At 40.2% G+C, this 24136-nt stretch overlaps 2 protein-coding genes across 2 annotated transcripts in view; both read right to left on the bottom strand.

The window, feature by feature from the left end:
- Positions 1 to 13519, bottom strand: part of lnpep (leucyl/cystinyl aminopeptidase) — a 52528-nt gene extending 39009 nt beyond the window's left edge. Inside the window, exon 1 of the mRNA XM_062050855.1 lies at positions 13154 to 13519. Coding sequence (XP_061906839.1) covers positions 13154 to 13181 — 28 coding nt within the window. The 5' untranslated portion in view covers positions 13182 to 13519. The remainder of the gene's footprint in view (positions 1 to 13153) is intronic.
- A 2708-nt stretch (positions 13520 to 16227) lies between these two features.
- The window catches only part of erap2 (endoplasmic reticulum aminopeptidase 2), a 44494-nt gene continuing 36585 nt past the window's right edge, over positions 16228 to 24136 (bottom strand). Inside the window, exon 21 of the mRNA XM_062050851.1 lies at positions 16228 to 16547. Coding sequence (XP_061906835.1) covers positions 16395 to 16547 — 153 coding nt within the window. The 3' untranslated portion in view covers positions 16228 to 16394. The remainder of the gene's footprint in view (positions 16548 to 24136) is intronic.

Here is a 24136-nt window from a genome sequence, read left to right as displayed (position 1 = left end):
CAGCGTGGAGCAGATAGGTGTTTAGCAGGTGAGCATCAGGCAGCGGACTCTCCCCAAATGATAATAAACACCTCCCAGTGAACTACCGTAATTTCCGGACTATAAGCCGCACCTGACTATAAGCCGCACCAGCTAAATTTAGGGGAAAATACAGATCGCTCCATATATAAGCCGCACCTGACTATAAGCCGCACCAGCTAAATTTAGGGGAAAATACAGATTGCTCCATATATAAGCCGCACCCGACTATAAGCCGCAGGGTTTTGATGTGTAATTAGCGTAGTATATAGGGGGTTCCTGCTACCACGGAGGGGATTGTCGGGACAGAGATGACTGTTTGGGAACGCAAAGCGTCCCATTTATTAACAATAAATCTTTCAATCATTCAATCAAACTTTCACATCTTTGACATGGCGAACAGCATTCGTGCAGAGTACAAATAATACGACGGTGCAAAGTCATACAAAGTGCTCGCCTGTACGTTATCAAAATAACCAGCCTACCGGTATATGAAAAGTCAGTCTTTAATCATTGTGTCATCGTCTTCCTCCTGCGTACTAAAACCACCGAAATCCTCTTCGTCGGTGTCGGAGAAGAACAGGTCGCAAATAAGCCGCACCGTTGTATAAGCCGCAGGGACCAGAACGAGGGGAAAAAGGAGCGGCTTATAGTCCGGAAATTACGGTACTAGTAACATCACTATGAGCCCGTTGACCTTCTAGAAACTTAAACTGCAGCTCAGCTCACTCGCAATCCTGGCTTGAGGTGAAGGCTAATTAGCTCTCAGTTCCAGCCACATCAACCCCTTCTGAGCGCCTATTTTCAGCTGCTGGGAATATTGTAAACAAGAAAAGAACCAAAGCATGTAGACATGCTAACCTTTCTTCATTACAACTGTTAGACACTCACTGGAATGAGTAGAATTGGTACTGTACTGTGTTGGACTGGATGTTTATTTTGCACATTTTAAAAGCAATACTTAATGTTTACAGTGCTCCAGAATATTTAGATTGGCACTTTTTTGTATTGGATGTTTATCTTTATTTTTGCACATTTTAGCAAATAAGCAATACTTTCACTTTTGTTGAAATGTTTACACTGTTGTTACAGAATATTTCGTTTTGCACTTTTTTGTATTGGATGTTTATCTTTATTTTTGCACATTTTAAAGCAAAATAAGCAATACTTTTACTTTTGAAATGCTTATACTATTGCAGAATATTAAGATTTGCACTGGATGTTGACTTTTATATTTGCACATTAAAAAGCAAATAAGCTACTTTTAATTTTGTTAAATGTTAAAAGTTTTAAATGTTTACATTGTTACAGAATATTTAGTCATGTTGTTGTCAATGTTGACTGAGTGGCTATACTTATTTTTTTTTGTAAATAAAAGCCAAGCCTTTTGAAAAAACGGGCCTACATTTATTTTTTCATCTTCATTTTGAATAAAAAAATAATCGGTAAAAGGAAAAATAATCTATAGATTAATCTAAAAAATAATCTATAGATTAACCGATTAATCGAAAAAAGTAATCTATAGATTAATCGATAGAAAAATAATCGTTAGCTGCAGCCTTAGACAAGTCACATCTTGACATTTATTAAGTGTCTTTGTGCGGAGAGGCGCTGTCGTGGCTCGCAAGCACCACACAGTGCAACAAGTTAGCTTGTGACAAACACAGCTAGCGATAGTTGAAATTTGGATTTAAAAAATGACATCAAAACCTAATGCCACCGCAACAGTGTGGGAATATTTCGATTTTAAACCAGTGGAACAAGCACCCTGGAGCCAGTTTGTCGAATTTGTTTGAAAATGGTGCCAACAATAAAATGCCCACTTGAAACACAACCACCCGACTGAGTATTTCCAACTGGTAAAAGAAGTGTACATGAAGATGCATAGCTTTTGTCTTGACAGTCTACTCTCATTGAGGCGTTTGGTGAACAAGGTCAGTGCAAACAAAAGATGTGCACATGAAGATGCATAGCCTTTGTCCTGACAGTGTACTCTCACTGAGGCGTTTGGTGAACAGGAACAGTGCAAACAAAACAGCGCAAAATGGTGTGCACTTATTGAAAGTGTGGTTCACTACATCGGCAAAGACATACCGCCTTTTAATACTGTTGAAAACTAGCTTTTCCAAAAATGCTGCAAACGTTTGACAGACATTTGTCATGTTGTCATGCCATGATGGTGTTCCTCACTTGGAATCTGCCAGATTCAAGTTTTTTTGCATATGACTGACTGCCTGTAGTGTACTGTTTATATTCTTACCCTGCAATTTAGTTTACAAAGAGCCTAACTTGATTGTCAGTTAAGTAATGGACAACTCTCTCTCTGTCTACATGTTTAATATTGAAGTGCAACTGATTGATTGATTGATTGAAACTTGTATTAGTAGATTGCACAGTGAAGTACATATTCCGTACAATTGACCACTAAATGGTAACACCCGAATACGTTTTTCAACTTGTTTAAGTCCACTTAAATTGATTCATGATACAGATATATACTATCAAATATATACTAACATCATAATACAGTCATCACACAAGATAATCATCAGAGTATATACATTGAATTATTTACATTATTTACAATCCGGGGTGTGGGATATGGAGGGGGTTATGGGGGGGGGGGGGTTTGGTTGGTATCAACACTTCTGTCATCAACAATCAGCATCAACAATTGCATCATCAGAGAAACTCTGTTTGTTAGTACTTTATTAAGATACTCTGTTTATTGTTTTGGTTGTGTATATTTGAGGGCCCCTCAGCCCCTTCTTAACGAGGACAAATCTATTTTAATGCTTTTGGTTGTGATTTTTATTCAAGTGCAAAATTTTGCTCAGAGACAGAGTATATTGTACTATTATTTGTTTGTTTTATTTAACTTGGATATTTAAATGTTTAAATTCCAGTTACAATGTTAAAATATACAATAAATATAGGTATATTGCATATGAAAGGGTATACTTGCATTGTTATTATGTATTATTACATCAGTGGTAAATTTGTTCTCAAAATAATGTCGGGATTAATTTGTAGGTCAATATATCATCAAGCAAAATTTGTTATCAGTAATTAAAAGTACAAGTTTGACCGGTAGTAAATCCTATTGAACAGGAGCCCCAAGGGAAAACAGCAAACTATAAATGCAAAAGGGAGGGTTGACTCCTTGTTGATTTTACACATTTATACAGTACATTCTGACACATAAGTGGTCACTATCTGTCTCACGGCTTCACACTGGCTGCATACATGCCTATTAATAAGTAAAAACGTCAGTAGTGGTTCGAAGGCGATAAGATTATAACCCCAAGCAAGTCAGACCTTGTAGCTTGAATGCTGAGGTTGAACATGGCCAATAAAACAAATAAGGCTATTTGTTTTTCTTTGGATTTGTGAGGGCCATGTGACAAGAGCACAGACCGGAAGCTACAGTATGTCACATAAGACTTAAACTACGTTCACACTGCAGGGTTGGATGTCCAATTTGGATTTGTTTGTCAAATCCAATCTTTTTAATGGCATTTCACATTACAAAAAAAATGCAATTTCAAATGTGAATGTAATTTCGTCGCACGCACTACAGTGTTTACGAAAGTAAACATGGCTTTAACTCAACTTCAACTTATTATTATTTATTTATTTATAACTCCAATCGGTGTCACTGCTGGCGAATTTGTGGTAATTTCACGGATTTTGTGCATTCAAAGTCAACATTTTCTGAACAGAATTATTGTACGTAGAAGATTATGAAGAAAGGGGGACAAGTATTTTGGGATCTCCCAATTTTACAGGATATTTTGCTTCGAAGTCTGCTTGAAGAATGTGTCAATGGGCGAGCAGTCAAAGACAGGAGTGGTTATCTTCACCTGTTTCTGCTCCATTATCAACCATTTATTTTGTTACGGTCTATTTTGGCGAATAATTATGACGCTTATCGCTTTTTGATGACGTTCTGGTCAGATGAATGAAACCCAAGAGCGGGAACGTTCACATTGAGGACACACTGCATATATATCCGATTTAATTCCACCTACAAAAGAGGCCTAGTCAGATATGAAAATTTCTAAATCACACAAACATGAAATAATCCAATACAGGTCGCATATGGACAAAAAAAAAATTGTAATTGACCTGCAGTGTGAACAAGGCCAGAAAGCATTCATCCAGCTGAAAATAAACCTATATACAGTGCATCCGGAAAGTATTCACTTTTTCCAAATGTTATTATATTACAACCTTATTCCAAAATGGAATAAATTCATTTTTGTCCTCAAAATTCGACACACAATTTACTTGTTTATTTTGAAAATTTATTAAAAACTAAAAAAAATTGCATATGAGCAAAAACTTTGGAATTGACCTGCAGTGTGAACGAGGCCTTACTTACAAAGCATTAAGTGGTTGGATGTTTGGATCTTCTGCAATAGTGTCAAATGTCTTATTATTAAAGTGACTGTTTGCAACATCTACGTGGCCGCCTACAGTAAATGGTAAATAGATTATACTTGAATAGCGCTTTTCTACCTTCAAGGCACTCAAATCGCTTTGACACCATTTCCACATTCACCATCTCACACACATTTACAGTCTGATAGTAGAAAGCTGCCATGCAAGGCACTAACCAAGACCCATTAGGAGCAAGGGTGAAGTGTATTGGTCAAGAACACAACGGACGTGACTAGGATGTCGTAAGCTGGAATTGAACCTGGAGCCCTCAAGTTGCTGGCACGGCCGCTGTACAGCATTATATCGTGCCTTTGTCCTGTTTCGAGCACGCAAGCACCACATGTAATACACACAAACGCAGGAAGTATAGCAAGAAGTAAAAACGTATGAACGACGACGTCAGCTGAAACTATTTGTTAATGCATGTAAATACAATAAACTTGTATTTCTCGTATAGTTTTAAATTGCAATTTAAATGTAAACTTTTAAATCTCCAAGTTAAATACAACAAACAATAAAATGTACTTTGTTAGCAAAATGTTGCGCTTGAATAAAAATCACAACCAAAAGCAATAACATACAGTATCTTAAGGAGAATTGGGGGCCTCAAATATACACAACCAAAACAATAAAAAAATAGCTTAATAAAGTATTGACAAACAAAGATGGACTTCAATTTTGAAAATGTAGGCAGAGGTAGACTTGTACATTACTTAACTGACAATCAAGTAAGGACCTTTTCAAACAAAAAGTGCAGAGTAACAATATAAACAATACAGTATAAGCACATAGGGAAAAAAAAACCTTAAAAGGGGAACAGCACTTTTTTGGGAATTTTGCCTATCGTTCACATTCATTATGAAAAACATGACAACAGATGTATTTTTTTTAATGCATTCTATTGTAACGACCTGGTCGCATCGTGGTGCGCGATCGTTCTCCCAGGAATGCAGACGGCTTCGGACACAGCGTGCAGGTAGGAAAATGATTTATTTAGGCAAATAAATCAGACGGGAAAAACAAAAACGTGCTCATAGCACGGAAGACAAAAAACAAAGGGACTAGCGTGGGAGCTAGCAAGCAAAAATAACATAGCATGAAAGCTAGCAGGAATCAAAGTGGTCGTTACTTGTTGCATATAAGCAAATTAGCAAGCCAGGCCGAGTGAGGCCCGGGCAAAGACTAAATAGCCCTCTGATTAGCGCTCGGGCAACAGGTGCGCGTCCCGAACGCTAACCAGAGGCAGGTGAGCACAATCTGCCGTCATGGCAACAGAAACAAAAACAAGGTGCTGAAAACACACGTGACACTAAAAAGTAAACAAACTGTGATCCGAGCAGCGGATCCTAACAGTACTCCCCACCCCCTAAAAGGACAGATTCCAGATGTCCCTTGAAAACAAAAAAAACAACTGGAACCCAAAAAAAACCAAGCAATAGTTCACGAGTCAAGGGCGGGCGGAGGGAGGACTTGGTGGTGGGTCGCCAGGCCACGTGTCCCCGAATCCACCGGGGAAGGGTCAGGTGGCGGCGGCGTTACATTCGCCGCCGCCGCTGGCGAGGCGGGCGACCACGGAAAGGCCACATTCGTGGCCGCCGAGAAGGTGGGCGTGAGTGGCGCCAGAAGTTCAGCAGCCTCTGAGTCCTCGAGGGCTGCATGCGGGGACCTGCTTTCCGCTTGCGCAGCCGCACCACTCAAGGTCGCAGAGACGACGATAAGGGCGAGGAAGGCGGCGGCGCCCTGGGAAGGCCCACCGGAGACGAGGAGAGAGCAGATGTAGCCGTGGCAGCAGGAAGAGTCGCCGTCGCCGTGGAAGCAGGAGGCGGCGTCGTCATCGTTGCTGTGGCAGCCGGAGCAGGAGGTGGCGTCGTCGTCGCTGTCGTGGCAGCCGGAGTCGCTGTCGTGGCAGCCGGAGTTGCTGTCGTGGCAGCAGGAGTCGCTGTCGTGGCAGCAGGATTCGCTGTCGTGGCAGTCGAAGCAGGAGGTGGTGCTGGTGCGAGAACCAGCTGAGGAGTTGGTGCTGGAGCGAGAACCAGCCGAGGAGTTGGTGCTGGTGCGAGAACCAGTCGAGGAGCAGGTGCTGGTGCGAGAACCAGCCGAGGTGCAGGTGCTGGTGCGAGAACCAGCCGAGGAGCAGGTGCTGGTGCGAGAACCAGCCGAGGAGCAGGTGCTGGTGCGAGAACCAGCCGAGGAGCAGGTGCTGGTGCGAGAACCAGCCGAGGAGCAGGTGCTGGTGCGAAAAACCAGCCGAGGAGCAGGTACTGGAACCTGTGGTGGAGCTGGTGCTAGCCTTAGACTTGGCGCTAGCTTAGGTGCAGGTGGCCTAGCTGGCGGTTGCGGCTTAACAGGCCGAAAAACCGGTGGTGGCGGCCGGGCAGGTGGTTGCGGTTTAGCACGCAGACGGACTGGTGGCGGTGGCCGAGCAGGAGGTTGCGGCTTAGCCTGCCGAAGGACTGGTGGCGGTGGCCGAGCAGGAGGTTGCGGCTTAGCACGCCGAAGGACTGGTGGCGGTGGCCGGGCAGGAGGTTGCGGCTTAACACGCCGAAAAACTGGTGGCGGTGGCCGGGCAGGAGGTTGCGGCTTAACACGCCAAAAAACTGGTGGCGGTGGCCGGGCAGGAGGTTGCGGCTTAGCAGAGCGTCGTTGTGCCACCCCACTAGCACAGCTCCCAGCACTAGCCCCCCCCCTCAAGAAGCGGATACCAGACGCGCTCCTTGCGGTTTGGAACCGTCTTCAAGGGTGGGTAGAGGGAGGTCCGGAGGGGGGTATACTCCTCCCCTTTAAAATGTCCAAAATGTCTATTCTCACATCCCACTTGAGATTGGGTGGAAACACAAGGAAAAAAATTCTGCGCAGTGGGCGGAGCAATAGTCACTGGGGGTGGAGATTGAGTCCTGGAGGACATTGACAAACCTGGTGAGCGGGTTTGTAAAAAAATGTCCTGATAATGTTTTATTTTAGAATTAACGTCCTTAGGAAGCGGCTGACAAAAAGGAGTAGAAGATGGAAAAAAATAATCTTGAATTTTGACGTCATCTGAAGTGGGTGGAGTTACCTCATCAGGGGGCGCAAATGGAATGACGTCATTGTTGCCGCTGTCCATGTGACTGACAGCGCAGTCGGAAAAATGTTTGGCGAAGTGATCAATTGGGTTGCCAAACATCTGAGGAGGAGTAGCTTGGGCTGCACGTAGCTTGCTGTGTACCGGTGGAGGAGTTTGAGGGAGTGGCGCGTCTTGGCAGCGAAGTGAAGACCTCTTGGGCGGCTTCCGTCTTCGCTGACGCGTCCGGTACTGCGGGGGTGTGGCGATGTCCTCGGGCCAAACGGAGTGGATTGGGACCAGCTTTCCGTTAGGACCCCATAACAGGTCCTCGCGCTCCGAGGGGGAATAGCGAAGAGTCTCCGCCTCCATCGCTTGCAACACCATCCACGTACCTTCGTCCATCTCCTCCATCGTGCTCGCTGCGGGAGAACCTTTTCTTGCTGGCTTGCTACTGTAACGACCTGGTCGCATCGTGGTGCGCGATCGTTCTCCCAGGAATGCAGACGGCTTCGGACACAGCGTGCAGGTAGGAAAATGATTTATTTAGGCAAATAAATCAGGCAGGAAAAACAAAAACGTGCTCATAGCACGGAAGACAAAACACAAAGGGACTAGCGTGGGAGCTAGCAAGCAAAAATACATAGCATGAAAGCTAGCAGGAATCAAAGTAGTCGTTACTTGTTGCATATAAGCAAATTAGCAAGCCAGGCCGAGTGAGGCCCAGGCAAAGACTAAATAGCCCTCTGATTAGCGCTCGGGCAACAGTTGCGCGTCCCGAACGCTAACCAGAGGCAGATGAGCACAATCTGCCGTCATGGCAACAGAAACAAAAACAAGGTGCTGAAAACACACGTGACACTAAAAAGTAAACAAACTGTGATCCGAGCAGCGGATCCTAACATTCTATAACTCGTAAATAAACGTTAATACAATTTTTAACATTTTTTGACTTAAATATTAACCAAGTATTAGTGATATTGTTATTATCAGCACTATTTACTACCTGTAATGTTTGTCTGATCTTGAATGGGATTGTGCTGAAAATTGTAATTTCCCCTCAGGGATTAATAAAGTATTTCTGATTCTGATTCTAACACAGACGAACAATAGCATTATGATCACAATCTTGTGTGCTTATATTGACATTGTGGAGTTGTAAGTTACTTCCTCGCTTCCTTGCTTGTGGAAGTTTATTCATAAATCATACCTCTCTCCTCAATCAATCAATCAATCAATCAATCAATCAATCAATACTAGAAGGATAAGGACGTACTGTACTCTGACAAGTTGTTTGACATCTAATTTAGACCCGGAAATGGCAAGCAAGGATTTGATGAGTCATTCTTCATCAAAACCGGACTATAACAAGATTCTATCAATCGCCATCCTGATTACAGCAGTCATTGTACAGTAAGTGATGTTTTATTATGTTTTTGGCTCTCATGAAGTCTGCAGGGAGTAATAATCAGTGATGATAAAAAAAAGAAAATGTCGCCATTCGTTTTTTAAATGAATGCACCGTGTATGCTTACATTGATCAAAATAGGTAAATCTTAAATGGTATTATAAATGTATATATACAGTCGTGGTCAAAAGTTTACATACACATGTAAAGAACATAATGTCATGGCTGTCTTGAGTTTCTGATAATTTCTACAACTCTTATTTTTTGTGATAGAGTGATTGGAGCACATACTTGTTGGTAACAAAAAAACATTCATGAAGTCTGGTTCTTTTATGAATTTATTATGAGTCTACTGAAAATGTGACCAAATCTGCTAGGTCAAAAGTATACATACAGCAATGTTAATATTTGGTTACATGTCCCTTGGCAAGTTTCACTGCAATAAGGCGTTTTTGGTAGCCATCCACAAGCTTCTGGTTGAATTTTTGACCACTCCTCTTGACAAAATTGGTGCAGTTCAGCTAAATTTGTTGGTTTTCTGACATGGACTTGTTTCTTCAGCTGTGTCCAAACGTTTAAGTCAGGACTTCGGTAATGACATTCTAAAACCTTAATTGTAGTCTGATTTAGCCATTGCTTTACCACTTTTGACGTGTGTTTGGGTTTATTGTCCTTTTGGAACACCCAACTGCGCCCAAGACCCAACCTCTGGGCTGATGATTTTAGGTAGTCCTGAAGAATTTGGAGGTAATCCTCCTTTTTCATTGTCCCATTTACTCTCTGTAAAGCACCAGTTCCATTGGCAGCAAAACAGGCCCAGAGCATAATACTACCACCACCATGCTTGACGATAGGTATGGTGTTCCTGGGATAAAAGGCATCACCTTTTCTCCTCCAAGCTTATTGCTGGGTATTGTGGCCGAACAGCTCAATTTTTGTTTCATCTGACCACAGAACTTTCCTCCAGAAAGTCTTATCTTTTTACATGTGATGTCAGATGAAACAAAAATTGAGCTGTTTGGCCACTCCCAATGTGGCGAGTCAGAGTACTGCTGAGGCATTGAACTGCAAGTTGACAATATATCGCCCTCTACTGTGAGGCAGAGGTACTTGCTGCCTCATGGCCTGCCTTTTCCAGGTGGCAACAAGCACGCGCCCACTCGCACGCACACGCTCAGTACACTTTGTGTGTAGCCGTGGAGGCACCACCTGTGTCTGCCTCACTCAGGTGAGGCACTGCCTCACTTGCCTCCCCTGACAGCACGTCACTGTTGCATAAGCATAAACAATGTTTATGTTACTATTAAGTGAGCAGTGACGTGCTGTCAGGGGAGGCAAGTGAGGCAGTGCCTCACCTTGCCACCAAGTGGCTTAACCAAAATTAAATAAGTTGTAATATTTATCTTTTGGTCTATGCGTTCTAAGTGATTTTGGTGTGGTTCCTGTATATTTTGATAATTTTCATGGTCAAAATCGCGGAAATTCCGTGTTTCCTGATGAAAATACCAAGGCAGACGAGAAGTGAGGCAGACACAGGTGGTGCCTCCACGGCTACACACAAAGTGTATTGACCGTGTGCGTGCGAGGGGGCGCGTGCTTGTTGCCACGGGGAAAAGGCAGGCCATGAGGCAGCAAGTACCTCTGCCTCAAGGTAGGGGGCAATATATTGTCAACTTGCAGTTCAATGCCTCAGCAGTACTGGAGCTGTGTCCCAATTCAGGGTCTGCATCCTTCGGAGGACCCGGCCTACGCAGCCTCAGAAGGCTGGACCTTTGGAGGCACATCCGAAGGATGCTTCACCCCGTTGTTAAATGGGACAGTCTAGCCTGCGGAGGATACTTACATTTGAAAGTGTATTCACTGCCGCTGCTTGTATTTGCCGCTATTGTCAAAATGATCCGGGTTGACCAAAGGCGTGCAAAGCATCTTGGGATATGGGAGGCCATCCTCCGAATACAGGGAAAAGGAGGGCGCATTCGTCGGCTGCATTTGGAGGAGCCTTCGAATTTGAATGAATTGGGACAGACTTCGCGCAGCGTTGTGAAGTAAGCGGCCTTCAAATTCGCCCTTCGAAGGATGCAGACCCTGAATTGGGAGACAGCTAAAGTGTATTGAGCGTGTGCGTGCGAGGGGCCGCGTGTTTGTTGCCACGGGGAAAAGGCAGGCCATGAGGCAGCAAGTACCTCTGCCTCACAGTAGGGGGCGATATATTGTCAACTTGCAGTTCAATGCCTCAGCAGTACTCTGACTCGCCACACTGGTAGAAGTGGGGGCGCTTAAGCTAGCAGACACATGTCTCTCCAGCGGAAGCCAGTCTTTTTGGGTTTTTTTAAACTGTATTTATAACAAACATGGCATTTTTATTAGAGTAAGTCAGCGTTTGTGGGTGTTTTTTTGTCAGATGCAAAAATAGTCTGGATGCTTCTGTATATATGTATATAGTATAATATTTAAACAACACATTCAGAACATTCGTTCTCAGGACTGGACTGTGCACCTTACCTCCTTTTGCAACATTTTCTTCTCTTTCCTTCCTATGTTTTTGTTGTGTATTAATGCTATTTGTGTACTGTTTGACCTTTCAGTCTTGCCGTAGTTTGTAAGAGCCGACTGCGCAAGCCTATTGCCTCGGTTCAAGAAACAAGTTACCCCTCGTGTACGCTTAATGCTGTTCTCCCAAGGTACGCTAGATAAAGTGTTTAAACGTGTGCATTGCCTCGTTATTCAGGTCTGAGTACACTACAGTTTTGCATATTTGTAGACTGTCGCACTGATACTGGAGTTGCTTTTAATCTCACTGTACCTATGTATAGTGACAATAAAAGGCATTCTATTCTATATTGTTTTATTGCTTGGAATGAAATTGAATTAAATGAATGTGCCTGCCAATATGGAGGATTATATACTGTAGCCAAGATTTAATACTACTCTAAACTGGACTTTATGACAAAATTAATGTGACCATACAAAGTACGTTGTCATGGAGGATAGCCATTGCTGCTTCAGATACAAATACTGAAAGGTAAGATACACTCACAATACTTGATTTATTTTGTTAAAAGCAAATGGGACCAAAACGTATTTAATAACAACTTCATCAAATACTTGTCGGACCCATTTATCATATCAAAATATCATTGTGATAAAGTTTTTTATGAAAGGGTATAACTCCCTTGTTTTTCCTGTTATTCTAATGTGCAACCTAAATCAACAATGATTAGAGCTGCGTATTAGACTTAGACTTTCTTTTTATTGTCATTCAAATTTGAACTTTACAGTACAGATAAGACCGAAATTTTGTTACATTAGCTCGTCGTAGTGCAGGATAAAAGAGCAATAAGGTGCAGATATAAATAAATAGATTACTGTACAGATAAATATATTGCACTTTTGCATATGCATCCACGTTTATGGATGTATGTTATATTGTCTTTATATTCCAGCGAGTTAATCCATTTTTGGGGGGAATTGAGGGGATTATTATGATGCGTTCAAGAGTCTTACGTCCTGAGGGAAGAAGCTGTTACAGAACCCGTAGGTTCTGCTACGGAGGCTGCGGAACCTCTTTCTAGAGTCCAGCAGTGAAAACAGTCCTCGGTGGGGGTGGGAGGAGTCTCTGCGGATTTTCTAAGCCCTGGTCAGGCAGCGGCTTTTTGCGATCTCCTGGATAGGTCTGAGGCACTGCTATATGAATTTAAGTAAAAAAATAAAAAAAAAAGAGGAAAAAAACCTCCAAAAGTATCTATGCCTCGCCTGGTGTTTAGTTCACCGCAGTAGGTGAGCAGTGATAAAGGTTATCCCTAGTGTGTGAATGTGAGTGTGAATGTTGTCTGTCTATCGGTGTTGGTCCTGCGATGAGGTGGGCGACTTGTCCAGGGTGTACCCCGCCTTCCGCCCGAATGCAGCTGAGATAGGCTCCAGCACCCCCCGCGACCCCAAAAGGGACAAGCGGTAGAAAATTGATGGATGGATCAGTTAATTGTATTCTGTTAGTCAGGCAAAGACCATCTGCGCACGACTTGTCGGCTAATGTCAGACATGAAATTATAAATAAACTTGGTTAGGACAGCTTCTGAAAGTCTATTTTTATCTCATACAATCATCTAATTTTAATCAGACTCGCAAAAAGTCAAACTGACCCCTCGCAACATGAAAGTCACTCACAGTGCTTGGTTATTATTAGCTAGCCTGCTGCTAACATCCTGTCAATGTTACTCACCCACCATGTTTGCATACTTCCTTACCTGTGCTGTTGCTGTCAAACGGATCCATGGCGGACGGGTTCTGTTAAAGATCTCTCAGTCCGGCTGGAAGTACTTTATCTGGGCACCTTTAGAGCAGATTTAGTGTCTGGTCGCGCCGCCACACTTGACTGCAACGTCGGTCTTTCACTACAACAACACCACCAAAGCTAGCGCTAGCTTGGAACGAGCCAACTTGTCATTGTAGCGAACTCACGCGACGACTTTACTTTCTCCTGACTAACAACACAAATGCGGAAATTAAACCAAGAGTTGGTTAAAAAAACAAACCAAAAGGTGTGACGTTAGCAGTTTAATGTCACTTCTGCTTCCTCGCCGACCAGTTGTTGACAGCAGACGGTCAACAGACAGCGCTCGCATCCAATTGGCTGAAAATATTATGGGCGGGGCTAAGGTGATGACGTACTGATGACGTAGGGGGCGCTGCTTCTTCCTACTCATTTTTTGACATGTTGAACCAAAAAGCTGCGAAAACTATGATGCTGTGTTCCAAATGTGGATTATTTACGGAACTTGTGTGAGCCTATGGCTTTACATTTTGTTACATATACATGTTTTGCATTCTATCTGAGTTACTTTATTGAGTTTACAACACCCTGGCGCTGTTTTGTAGTTTCTGTACTTGTTTTGTTTATCAGTATTTATTGATTGTATGTAAATGTTGCATATTATACATAAAGGTTTATATAATTAAAAAAATGGACAAGTTGAACGTTGTGTGTCACAGAAAATAAATTATATAGCACATATTTACAATGTTCAAAATTAACATACATTTTCCTGAATACATAAGCACACTCAGATAGCAGGGGTGTCGATGTAAAAGGCTTTTGTAAAGTTTGTAGTGTTTTAAATAGGTTATAAAAATTATTTTAAAAAGTCATTAATTGTTAATATACAACAAATATAGCCGTGAAATTTCAATAACTAGGTTCCTTGAATCAAATGAAGAACATCAAAGACAAACCTAACTGAGGTTAATTTGTGTCTTCATGACGAAAGCTTTTTTATTTATTTTTTACATTGAATTTATGTCAAATATTTTTTTGCGTTTGTATTTTGTGAACTGATTTATTTATTTGTTTTACCTCTAATTATGCTGACATTTTCATTGAATACAATTTGTGAGCAAAATATACATGTTAAAAGTTCAGTTTGTTAAAATACAGTGTTTTAAAATCTATTGTGTGAAAAAATCATTGTATAAAAAGTAGGTTTAAAAATAAAATTAAAATAATGTAGAAATATTCCTCGCTTTCAAACTCAAGACTCGCTTCCGGTAAATTAAGACTGCAGCAATTGATCCTGTCTCAGAACCAGCCAATCAGGTGCTATAGTCATAAATTACCTGAGGTGGGTGTTGAGTTTTGAAACAAACAATTGTGCACTTAATTTTTGTGTTGCATTTGCATGGACTGACATTTGATAAAGAAAAACTAATATTTATACTCTGATTTTTTATTCAGTTAGGTTAGGTTACTTTATTAGTACCCAAAGGTCAACTTGTTTTGCAGACAGCAAGATTAGGACATCCATTAAAACATACAGGAAAAGTACAATCTTAGGCATGCAATACAAAGACCTTCCACATAACAAGCATTACAAACATTGGTAAGATTATAAAATTGTAAATGTACTCAAAGTTCCCCATAAAAAGGATGAAAACATATAAAATCACAATCAGATAAGATTTGTGACAAGCCAGAATAAAATACCATAAATAAAATAAATTACACCAAAACAAATATGGGCAAAAATTAATCTGTACGGTTTGAAATTGTACGCATAATTTGATATAAAAAAAATTAAATTTGCAAAATTCAAACGCAAAAATTCAGTGTCCAAAAAAGTTTACATAGTAGACACAAATTAACCTTCATACTCACCCCCCACCCTATGAAAAATACAAAATAGTTAGTTCCACCATGACACATTTGGAACACTTCACTCAACACAAACATCATACCCTCACTAAAGCTCACCTTTCAGCATTCACACACAGCAACACAACACCAGCATTTTGAAACAATGCGAGATGATAGAAGGTAAAAATATAATAAATCTAACTGTGGCAGTGTAAGAAAATGTTACGTAGAAGTTAAACTTTTACATCTCCATTCATTTTCTACCGCTTGTCCCTTTCATTTGCCATGAATGTGGTGCGTCTAAAGACCCTTGATTAAAGTTAGAAACAGAGGTGTCACTAGTTTTTAAACACAGGAATTCCCAGGAGATGCACTAATAATATAATCCTAATAACATGTTATTTTCTTGTATCGTATTGTATTTGTATAACACGTGAATTAGCTAACTTATATATTACACTCTGAAGTAAAGGAAAACTTGACATACTGTATTCATCATCATATTTAGGTGAAAAATGGCAGATTATTTAAATTAATGTATGGTAATTTGTAATTAACTAGCTGGTACCTTTCAGTACACAAAAGTAATTATTTAGGGGAGTTATCTAGATATGTTAGAGGTATGCTAATCCTATCTTTTAACAATCCAAACTCTGATTAGGGTTTTTACATGTTTAAAAATGCTGGCTTCAACCAAACCCATGCAAATATTTGTTGTTGAATGTATGTAAACATATCAAGTGTGTGTGGGTGTGGTGGTGATGGGGGCCCAGAGTTCAGTGCTGTGCCCGTGAGCACACGGAACATACATAACACAACAGTACAATGAATCTTTTTATTGTCTAATCTAAGCCAAGGCTCAGGTGCCAAACTCAACACCCGGGGATCCAGATCCGGCATCTCCACATCATTTGAAATAATCATTTTCATTATGCTATTCATCCGTCTAGCTTTGAGTTGTGAAAGAAAAATGATACTGCGTGTACTGTTCTTCTTAACTCAGATTAGCAGCAATAAATTATTTCAAGTGTCAAAGCTCTTTTTGAAATAAATTGTGCAATATTAAAACCATGAATATTAGGATGACATTGTTGGTAAAAAAAACAACAAAAAACAAACAAACCTGCAACTGTGAGGCGATTAAAGTCTTGGTTTTACAGGTTTAAGCAGCCTACAATGACACCATTAGTATAAACTTTTTTTTTTTTGCAACATTATCTTTTTATCTCACTTACTCACAAATAAGTTGGTAAAATTAACAGAACTTTTTTTTTTCCATGTGAAAAAAGGATCCTCCGTGATTTTTTTCCTTTCTTTTTTTTTACACGCAACACACCATTTAAAAAAATACTTAAAAATCAGCCGCCATATGTCCTCTCATTAAGCCAGTTTTTTAACGTCTGCAGGTTTCTCTGCATCCAGAGAATATTTTTCTGCATGTTGTCCAGTGCGATTTGAGGAGCTCTCAGTTGAGATGCCTGTTCTCTGATGGACTCAAAGAACAGTTTAACCTGGGGGGGGGGGGGGGGGGGGGACGACAAACACATGCACATTTAAACACATCCATCAAATCAGATTAGAATTAAATTTGATTATGGTATTCCAGGTAGGAGGTTAAACAAACTCTGAGTCTAAACCTGAAGTCTGAGTTGATGGGTAATTCTTTGAGTGTTGGATTCCAAAATGCCTGATTTGAGTTAGTTGAATCAATCCTCAGTATGATGACTCTGAGTTAAAGGGGAACTGCACTTTTTTTGGAATTGTGCCTCTCGTTCACAATCATTATGAGAGACAAGAACGCACGTCTATTTTTTTTTAAAGGATTCTACCGATGATAAAAAAACACTTGTTTTGTTGTTGCTGGCTCAGTGGTTAGTGTCCGCCCTGAGATCGGTAGTCATACCAAAGACTATAAAAATGGGACCCATTGCCTCCCTACTTGGCACTCAGCATCAAGGGTTGGAATTGGGGGTTAAATCACCAAAATGATTCCCGAGCGCGGCCACCGCTGCTGCTCACTGCTCCCCTCACCTCCCAGGGGGTGGAACAACGGGATGGGTCAAACGCAGAGAGTAATTTCACCACACCTAGTGTGTGTGTGACTATCAGTGGTACTTTTAACTTTTTTATAAGATGCGGCGAATGTGAGTCACCCTTGCAGCCTTCACAGCCCTCTAAAACAACATCAAAACACTCCATCAAGGTTGTGAATACACGTGGCAATATTTACCGTATTTTGGTCATTTTAAGCATTGCTGGAGCTCATTTGCTCAGCACACTTATTTCCGTTTCCATAGCAGCCCACTTCCGGCAACAAATGTGTGTATTTGAAATCAAACCGTGGAGATATTTATCTTGCCTCCACATTTTGTGTACTATCACTAATAAGCAGCGTAAGTACATAGTGTCCAAAAACGAAAGTGTAGCTCTGCCCCCTCTGAAGTCATGTGCGCTCTCACAGCAGGAGATATAAAGAATGTCTATTACGACATCTAGTGGACACATTTAGAACAGCAGTTTCTCTCATTCCGAAATTACAGTTCATTTTTGTACTTGGCAAACTCATCTCGTGGGCCGGATAAAACCTGTTCGCGTGCCGGATCAGGGCCATATATTCGAAGCCCCTGGCTTACACAAAGGTCTTTGTGTGAATCCACCATTTTATTTATCCATCCATTCCACCATCCATCCATTTTCTACTGCTTGTCCCTTATCATTTGATAATTTTTAGTTCAAACGAGATACGACCAACGTACGACACAAAGGCAGAAAATGCCCTGTTATTGGTTGTTTTAACCAGCCCAAGTCACTACACAAACTTTTAGCCCCATCTGGAATAAAAAAGAAAGTGCATTACTTTTAACTTTTATGATTCGAAGCAATGTGCTTTAAACTTGGAAGAAGTTGCTTCTTCTTCCAAGTGTATGCTACGAAGAGTCCTGCTTCTTACAAACTTTCACCAAATGATGGGTTTTTCGAAAAACAACTTTTAATGGCGGAGTCAGTGACTACTATTTATGGCAATGGAGGAGACAATGTAGGGGTAAATAACAGTACGTTAGAAATACGTGAATGTATGTTAGCATTGTAGCTCAAGTTGTTGTGTAGCTAGATTAGCATTCTAATATATGACAGTAGGGTCACTGTCCTGCGGCGAAATGAAGAATGATTTCCCTAAAAACTACTTTAAATTGGATCAGTGCCTACGGTGTTTGGCAATGGACCAGTTAGTACTATAATCTGGTATTACGTTTGCGATGTCGCTTGTAGGTGCAATTGTTTACAAGTCTTCAAAGCAGCAATGGATACGGCCAGGATTTAGCATTGGAGAGAGAAAAACTCGGTAGAAGTTTACCCTTAGTGTATAGTTACAGACCTGCAATAAAACACGGTAAGCCCGTTGGTCTCGGTATGTCATCTGGTATGTTGTGTTGTGGTGAAAGTCACCCAAAACAGATGGCTGGTGCCGGTCATCGATGTTTGAAGTGCACAATAAAAACTAGAAAGCTAAAAAAAAACTACAAGTAATTTTTGCCGGGCGCGGCGAATGCTGACTCAGTGTGAGGGTGCCTCTCATATTTTAAAGACAGCAAAAATATGGCTTACAAAAAGGTCTGTAAAACAAAATCTATGCAAATCTTTCATCAAAGAAGCATCCTTGTATGTTATGTAGACCAAAATGAAGTTTTAAAAATAGAACAAAAAATCATAATATGACCCCTTTAATGCATGTTTATTGTGATTTTTTTTTGTGTGAAAGAAAAGTAGTACAGTTAAATAATATTTATATGAAATAAAATCATTTTAATTTAGGTGCAATCCACTAGTGAAAAATGCACATTGATGCATCTGAAATAATAACTAATTTGTTTTTATGATGTTTGATATGTTAAGTCAATGCAAATGCAAAGTAAATTATGTTTATAATTTTTTTTCTAGCCAGGCCATGTTATTTTGCTTATTGTAAGTAATCCATCCATCCATTTTCTACCGCTTGTCCCTTTTGGGGTCGCGGGGGGTGCTGGAGCCTATCTCAGCTGCATTTGGGCGGAAGACGGGGTACACCCTGGACAAGTCGCCACCTCATCGCAAGGCCAACACAAATAGACAGACAACATTCACACTCACATTCACACACTAGGGCTAATTTAGTGTTGCCAATCAACCTATCCCCAGGTGCATGTTTTTGGCGGTGGGAGGAAGCTGGGGTACCCAGAGGTAACCCATGCAGTCACGGGGAGAACATGCAACCTCCACACAGAAAGATCCCGAGCCCGGGATTAAACTCAGGACTACTCAGGACCTTCGTATTGTGAGGCACATGCACTAACCCCTGCTCCACCGTATAGATTATAAATTATACTTACACCAATTAAATATATTTAAAAAATACTTTTTAATTTTCTTTTATGAATTAAAAATTGTATTATGACTAAAACAGATTAAATATATGGTGTACTCACTGGCAAATTTCACCCCAAAATATACCCATTATAGAATACTGTTTACAAGTTTTGAGCAAAAAATTACATGCATTCAAGTCAAATATATATTTTAAAATGTTTGTGCATGAAATTCTGACAATAAATTTGCATTTGTGTCAAACTATTGAGCTCTTTTTTAAAGTTAATTTGAATTATGCAAGCAAGTAATAACCTGTGATCAATCATGATTAATCCAAATTAAATTGTGTGATTCATCTGATTAAACAATATAACCATTTGAGAGCACTAGTATAGTGTGTTTATATATATATATATATATATATATATATATATATATATATATATATATATATATATATATATATATATATATATATATATATATATTAGGGCTGTGAATCTTTGGGTGTCCCACGATTCGATTCAGAATCGATTCTTGGGGTCACGATTCGATTCAAAATCAATTTTTTTTAAAATTTAACACGATTCTCGATTCAAAAACAATTATTTTTTTTAAATTTTTTTTAATGAAAACAATACACAACAATACCATAATAATGCAATACAATTTCAAAACCAAACCCAATTTTGCTGCCAGTGGTGTTAGTGGATGATCCTTTTCCTCTGATAACTGTGGGTGGTGTCTGTCCAAGTGAGCGCGGGGATTTGAAGTATTCCCAGAATACTTAACTTTAGCATTGCAAAGTCTGCAAATTGCATGAGTCATGTCAAGCCCTTTCTTGCCACAGTAAAATCCAAAGTGTCTCCAAACGTTTGCTTTCAAAGCCCGCGGAGGCGGTTGTATTTCTTTAGGCTGCTCTGTGTCATTTTCTTTTCCCTGCATTTTAGCAGCAACACAACAACACTACACTGTACACTCCCCTTAGTACTAGCTAGCCACCAGGTAGCAACGCTGCTTATTGCGCAATACCTACGGTAGCCCAGAAGGCACATACACATTGCCGGGAGCGGGGGAAGAAAATTGATTTTTGAAAAATGAGAATTGATACTGAATCATAAAACGTGAGAATGGCAATTTGAATTCGAATCGATTTTTTCCCACACCCCTAGCTGACATGCAAGCAGAGTAGTAGATTTTTGTAAAAAGCTTTTATAATTGTAAAGGACAATGTTTTATAAAGTGATTGCAATAATGTAAATTTGTTTTAACTATTAAATGAACCAAAAATATGACTTATTTTATCTTTGTGAAAATATTGGAAACAGTGTGTTGTCAAGCTTATGAGATGCGATGCAAGTGTAAGCCACTGTGACACTATTGTTCTTTTTTAATTTTTTTTTTATAAATGTCTAATGATAATGTCAATGAGGAATTTTTATTCACTGCTATGTTGAAATTGTAACTAATATTGATACTGTTGTTGATAATATTCATTTTTGTTTCACTACTTTTGGTTTGTTCTGTGTCGTGTTTGTGTCTCCTCTCAATTGCTCTGTTTATTGCAGTTCTGAGTGTTGCTGGGTCGGGTTTGGTTTTGGAATTGGATTGCATTGTTATGGTATTGCTATGTATTGTTTTGTTGGATTGATTAATTAAAAAAAATAATAATAATAATAAAAAAATAATAATAATAAATCGATTTTTTAAAAATGAGAATCGATTCTGAATCGCACAACCTGAGAAACGCGATTCGAATTCGAATCGATTTTTTCCCACACCCCTAATATATATATATATATATATATATATATATATATATATATATATATATATATATATATATATAGATATATATATATATATATATATATATATATATATATATATATATATATATATATATATATATATATATATATATATACTACCGTTCAAAAGTTTGGGGTCACCCAAACAATTTTGTGGAATAGCCTTCATTTCTAAGAACAAGAATAGACTGTCGAGTTTCAGATGAAAGTTCTCTTTTTCTGGCCATTTTGAGCGTTTAATTGACCCCACAAATGTGATGCTCCAGAAACTGAATCTGCTCAAAGGAAGGTCAGTTTTGTAGCTTCTGTAACGAGCTAAACTCTTTTCAGATGTGTGAACATGATTGCACAAGGGTTTTCTAATCATCAATTAGCCTTCTGAGCCAATGAGTAAACACATTGTACCATTAGAACACTGGAGTGATAGTTGCTGGAAATGGGCCTCTATACACCTATGTAGATATTGCACCAAAAACCAGACATTTGCAGCTAGAATAGTCATTTACCACATTAGCAATGTATAGAGTGTATTTCTTTAAAGTTAAGACTAGTTTAAAGTTATCTTCATTGAAAAGTACAGTGCTTTTCCTTCAAAAATAAGGACATTTCAATGTGACCCCAAACTTTTGAACGGTTGTGTATATGTATGTACATGTATACATACATATATATACATACAGTACATATATACACACACATATATATATGTATATATATATATATATATGTATATATATATATGTGTGTATATATATATATATATATATATATATATATATATATATATATATATATATATATATATATATATATATATATATATATATATATATATATATATACATATATACATATATATATACATATATATATATATATATATATATATATATATATATATAAATAGACATATATACAAATATATACATATATATAAATATACATATATTTGTATATATGTATATTTATATTTATACATACATATATACATACTAGTGTTGTAACGATACCAATAGTTTAGTACCGGTACCGGTACTAAAATAATTTCGATACTTTTCTAAATAAATGGGACCACAAAAAAATTGCATTATTGGCTTTATTTTAACAAAAAAATCTTAGGGTACATTAAACATATGTTTCTTATTGCAGTTAAGTCTTTAAATAAAATAGTGAACATACTAGACAACTTGTTTTTTAGTAGTAAGTAAACAACCAAGTCTCCTAATTAGTCTGCTGACGTATGCAGTAACATATTGTGTCATTTATCATTCTATTATTTTGTCAACATTATTAAGGACAAGTGGTAGAAAATTAATTATTAATATACTTGTTCATTTACCGTTAATATCTGCTTACTTTCTCTTTTAAGATGTTCTGTCTACACTTCTGTTAAAATGTAATAATCACTTATTCTTCTGTTGTTTGATACTTTACATTAGTTTTGGATGATACCACAAACGTATCGGGACCGATACGTTTCAGAGACGGTATAGTACCGAAAATTATTCATTAGTATCGCGGTACTATACTAATACCGGTATACCATACCACCCTAATACATACAAATATACATACATATATATTCAGCACGGTGGTACAGGGGTTAGTACGTGTGCCTCACAATACGAAGGTCCTGGGTTCGATCCAGGGTGTACCCTGACTTCTGCCCGTGTGCAGCTGGGATAGGCTCCAGCACCCCCCGCGACCCCGTAAGGGACAAGCGGTAGAAAATGGACGGATGGATATATACTGTATATATAAATATATTAATTAATAAGTACAGACCTAACTGCTTGGCATCTCTGCCTGTCGCACCTCCTCCAGTGCACTTCGAGGTCAGCTGCAGGGTCGTCAGCTGGTGCCACCGTTCACTGATGTTTCGCCCCCAAGCCAGGACACCTCGCGGTGGGGGGGCAGTGGCTAAGCGGGGACGTCTCCCCGCGCCACTCCCTGCAACTGACCTCAATGGGGTGTTGAGCCCCAAGTGTTGTCCCTCCTTCTTAGCCACATCCAGAAACTTGCCTTCTCTGCCTCCTCTGCCAACTCCTTAATGGCCCTCCTCAGGCTGTAACCGGTCATTCCCGCCGCACGCAGGAGCCGGGTCGCAGAACCTCCTACGAAGCCCCTGCATCCGATCTCCACGGGGTGAATGGACGCAGACCAGCCTCCCCCCTTGCAGTCCTCTGCCAGGTCGCTGTACTTTGACCGTTTGAACTCATGTGCTACTGGTATTCCCTCCTCCCATGGCACGGTTAGTTCAATGATGAGGACTTTCTTAGCAGCTGAGGACCACATCACAACGTCTGGTCTTAGCGTTGTCTGTATGACCTCAGTTGGGAAGACTAGCAGCTTGTCCAGGTCAACGCGCATCTCCCAGCCCTTACCAGGGGTAAGCAGAAGTGATGATCTTCCCGCCTCTGTCTTCTGTCCTACCTCTCCTGGTTTGATGAAATTGATGTTTGGCCGATGGCGATCTGTGGCGTTGTTTGCCCCGACTCTGCATCTCTCCAACAGCTCTGCCAACTTCCTCAGCACCTGATTGTGTCGCCACCGGAAGCGCCCCTGCGTCAGCGCGACGTTGCAACCTGAAAGGATATGTTTGAGTCCTGCATCGTCTTTGCTGCACAGGGAGCACTTGCCCTCGCTTCCGAACCATTGGGCGAGGTTTCGAGGGCATGGCAGGGTGTCATACGCTGCCCTCACGAGGAAGCTAAGCCGAGATTGAGGAGTTCGCCAGATGTCGGCCCCGGTTATGACTCTTTTGATGGTATCCTCCCAGCGAGTCCATGCCCCCTGTTTTCCCTGGGATACGGCCTTGATCCAATACTGGTCTTGCGCCACTTGTGTGACCTCTTCCACCACCATGGCCTTCCTCTGCTGTCTCGTGGCTTTGGACCAGAACTGGACTGGTTTCCCCCATCCCAGTCCTGCCCGGCTGTCTTGGA

This window comes from Entelurus aequoreus, linkage group LG06 (genome assembly GCF_033978785.1).
Source record: "Entelurus aequoreus isolate RoL-2023_Sb linkage group LG06, RoL_Eaeq_v1.1, whole genome shotgun sequence".
Classification (NCBI taxonomy): domain Eukaryota; kingdom Metazoa; phylum Chordata; class Actinopteri; order Syngnathiformes; family Syngnathidae; genus Entelurus; species Entelurus aequoreus.
The sequence above is the reverse complement of the archived record's forward strand: the minus strand, read 5'-3'. Positions and strand labels throughout refer to the sequence as shown.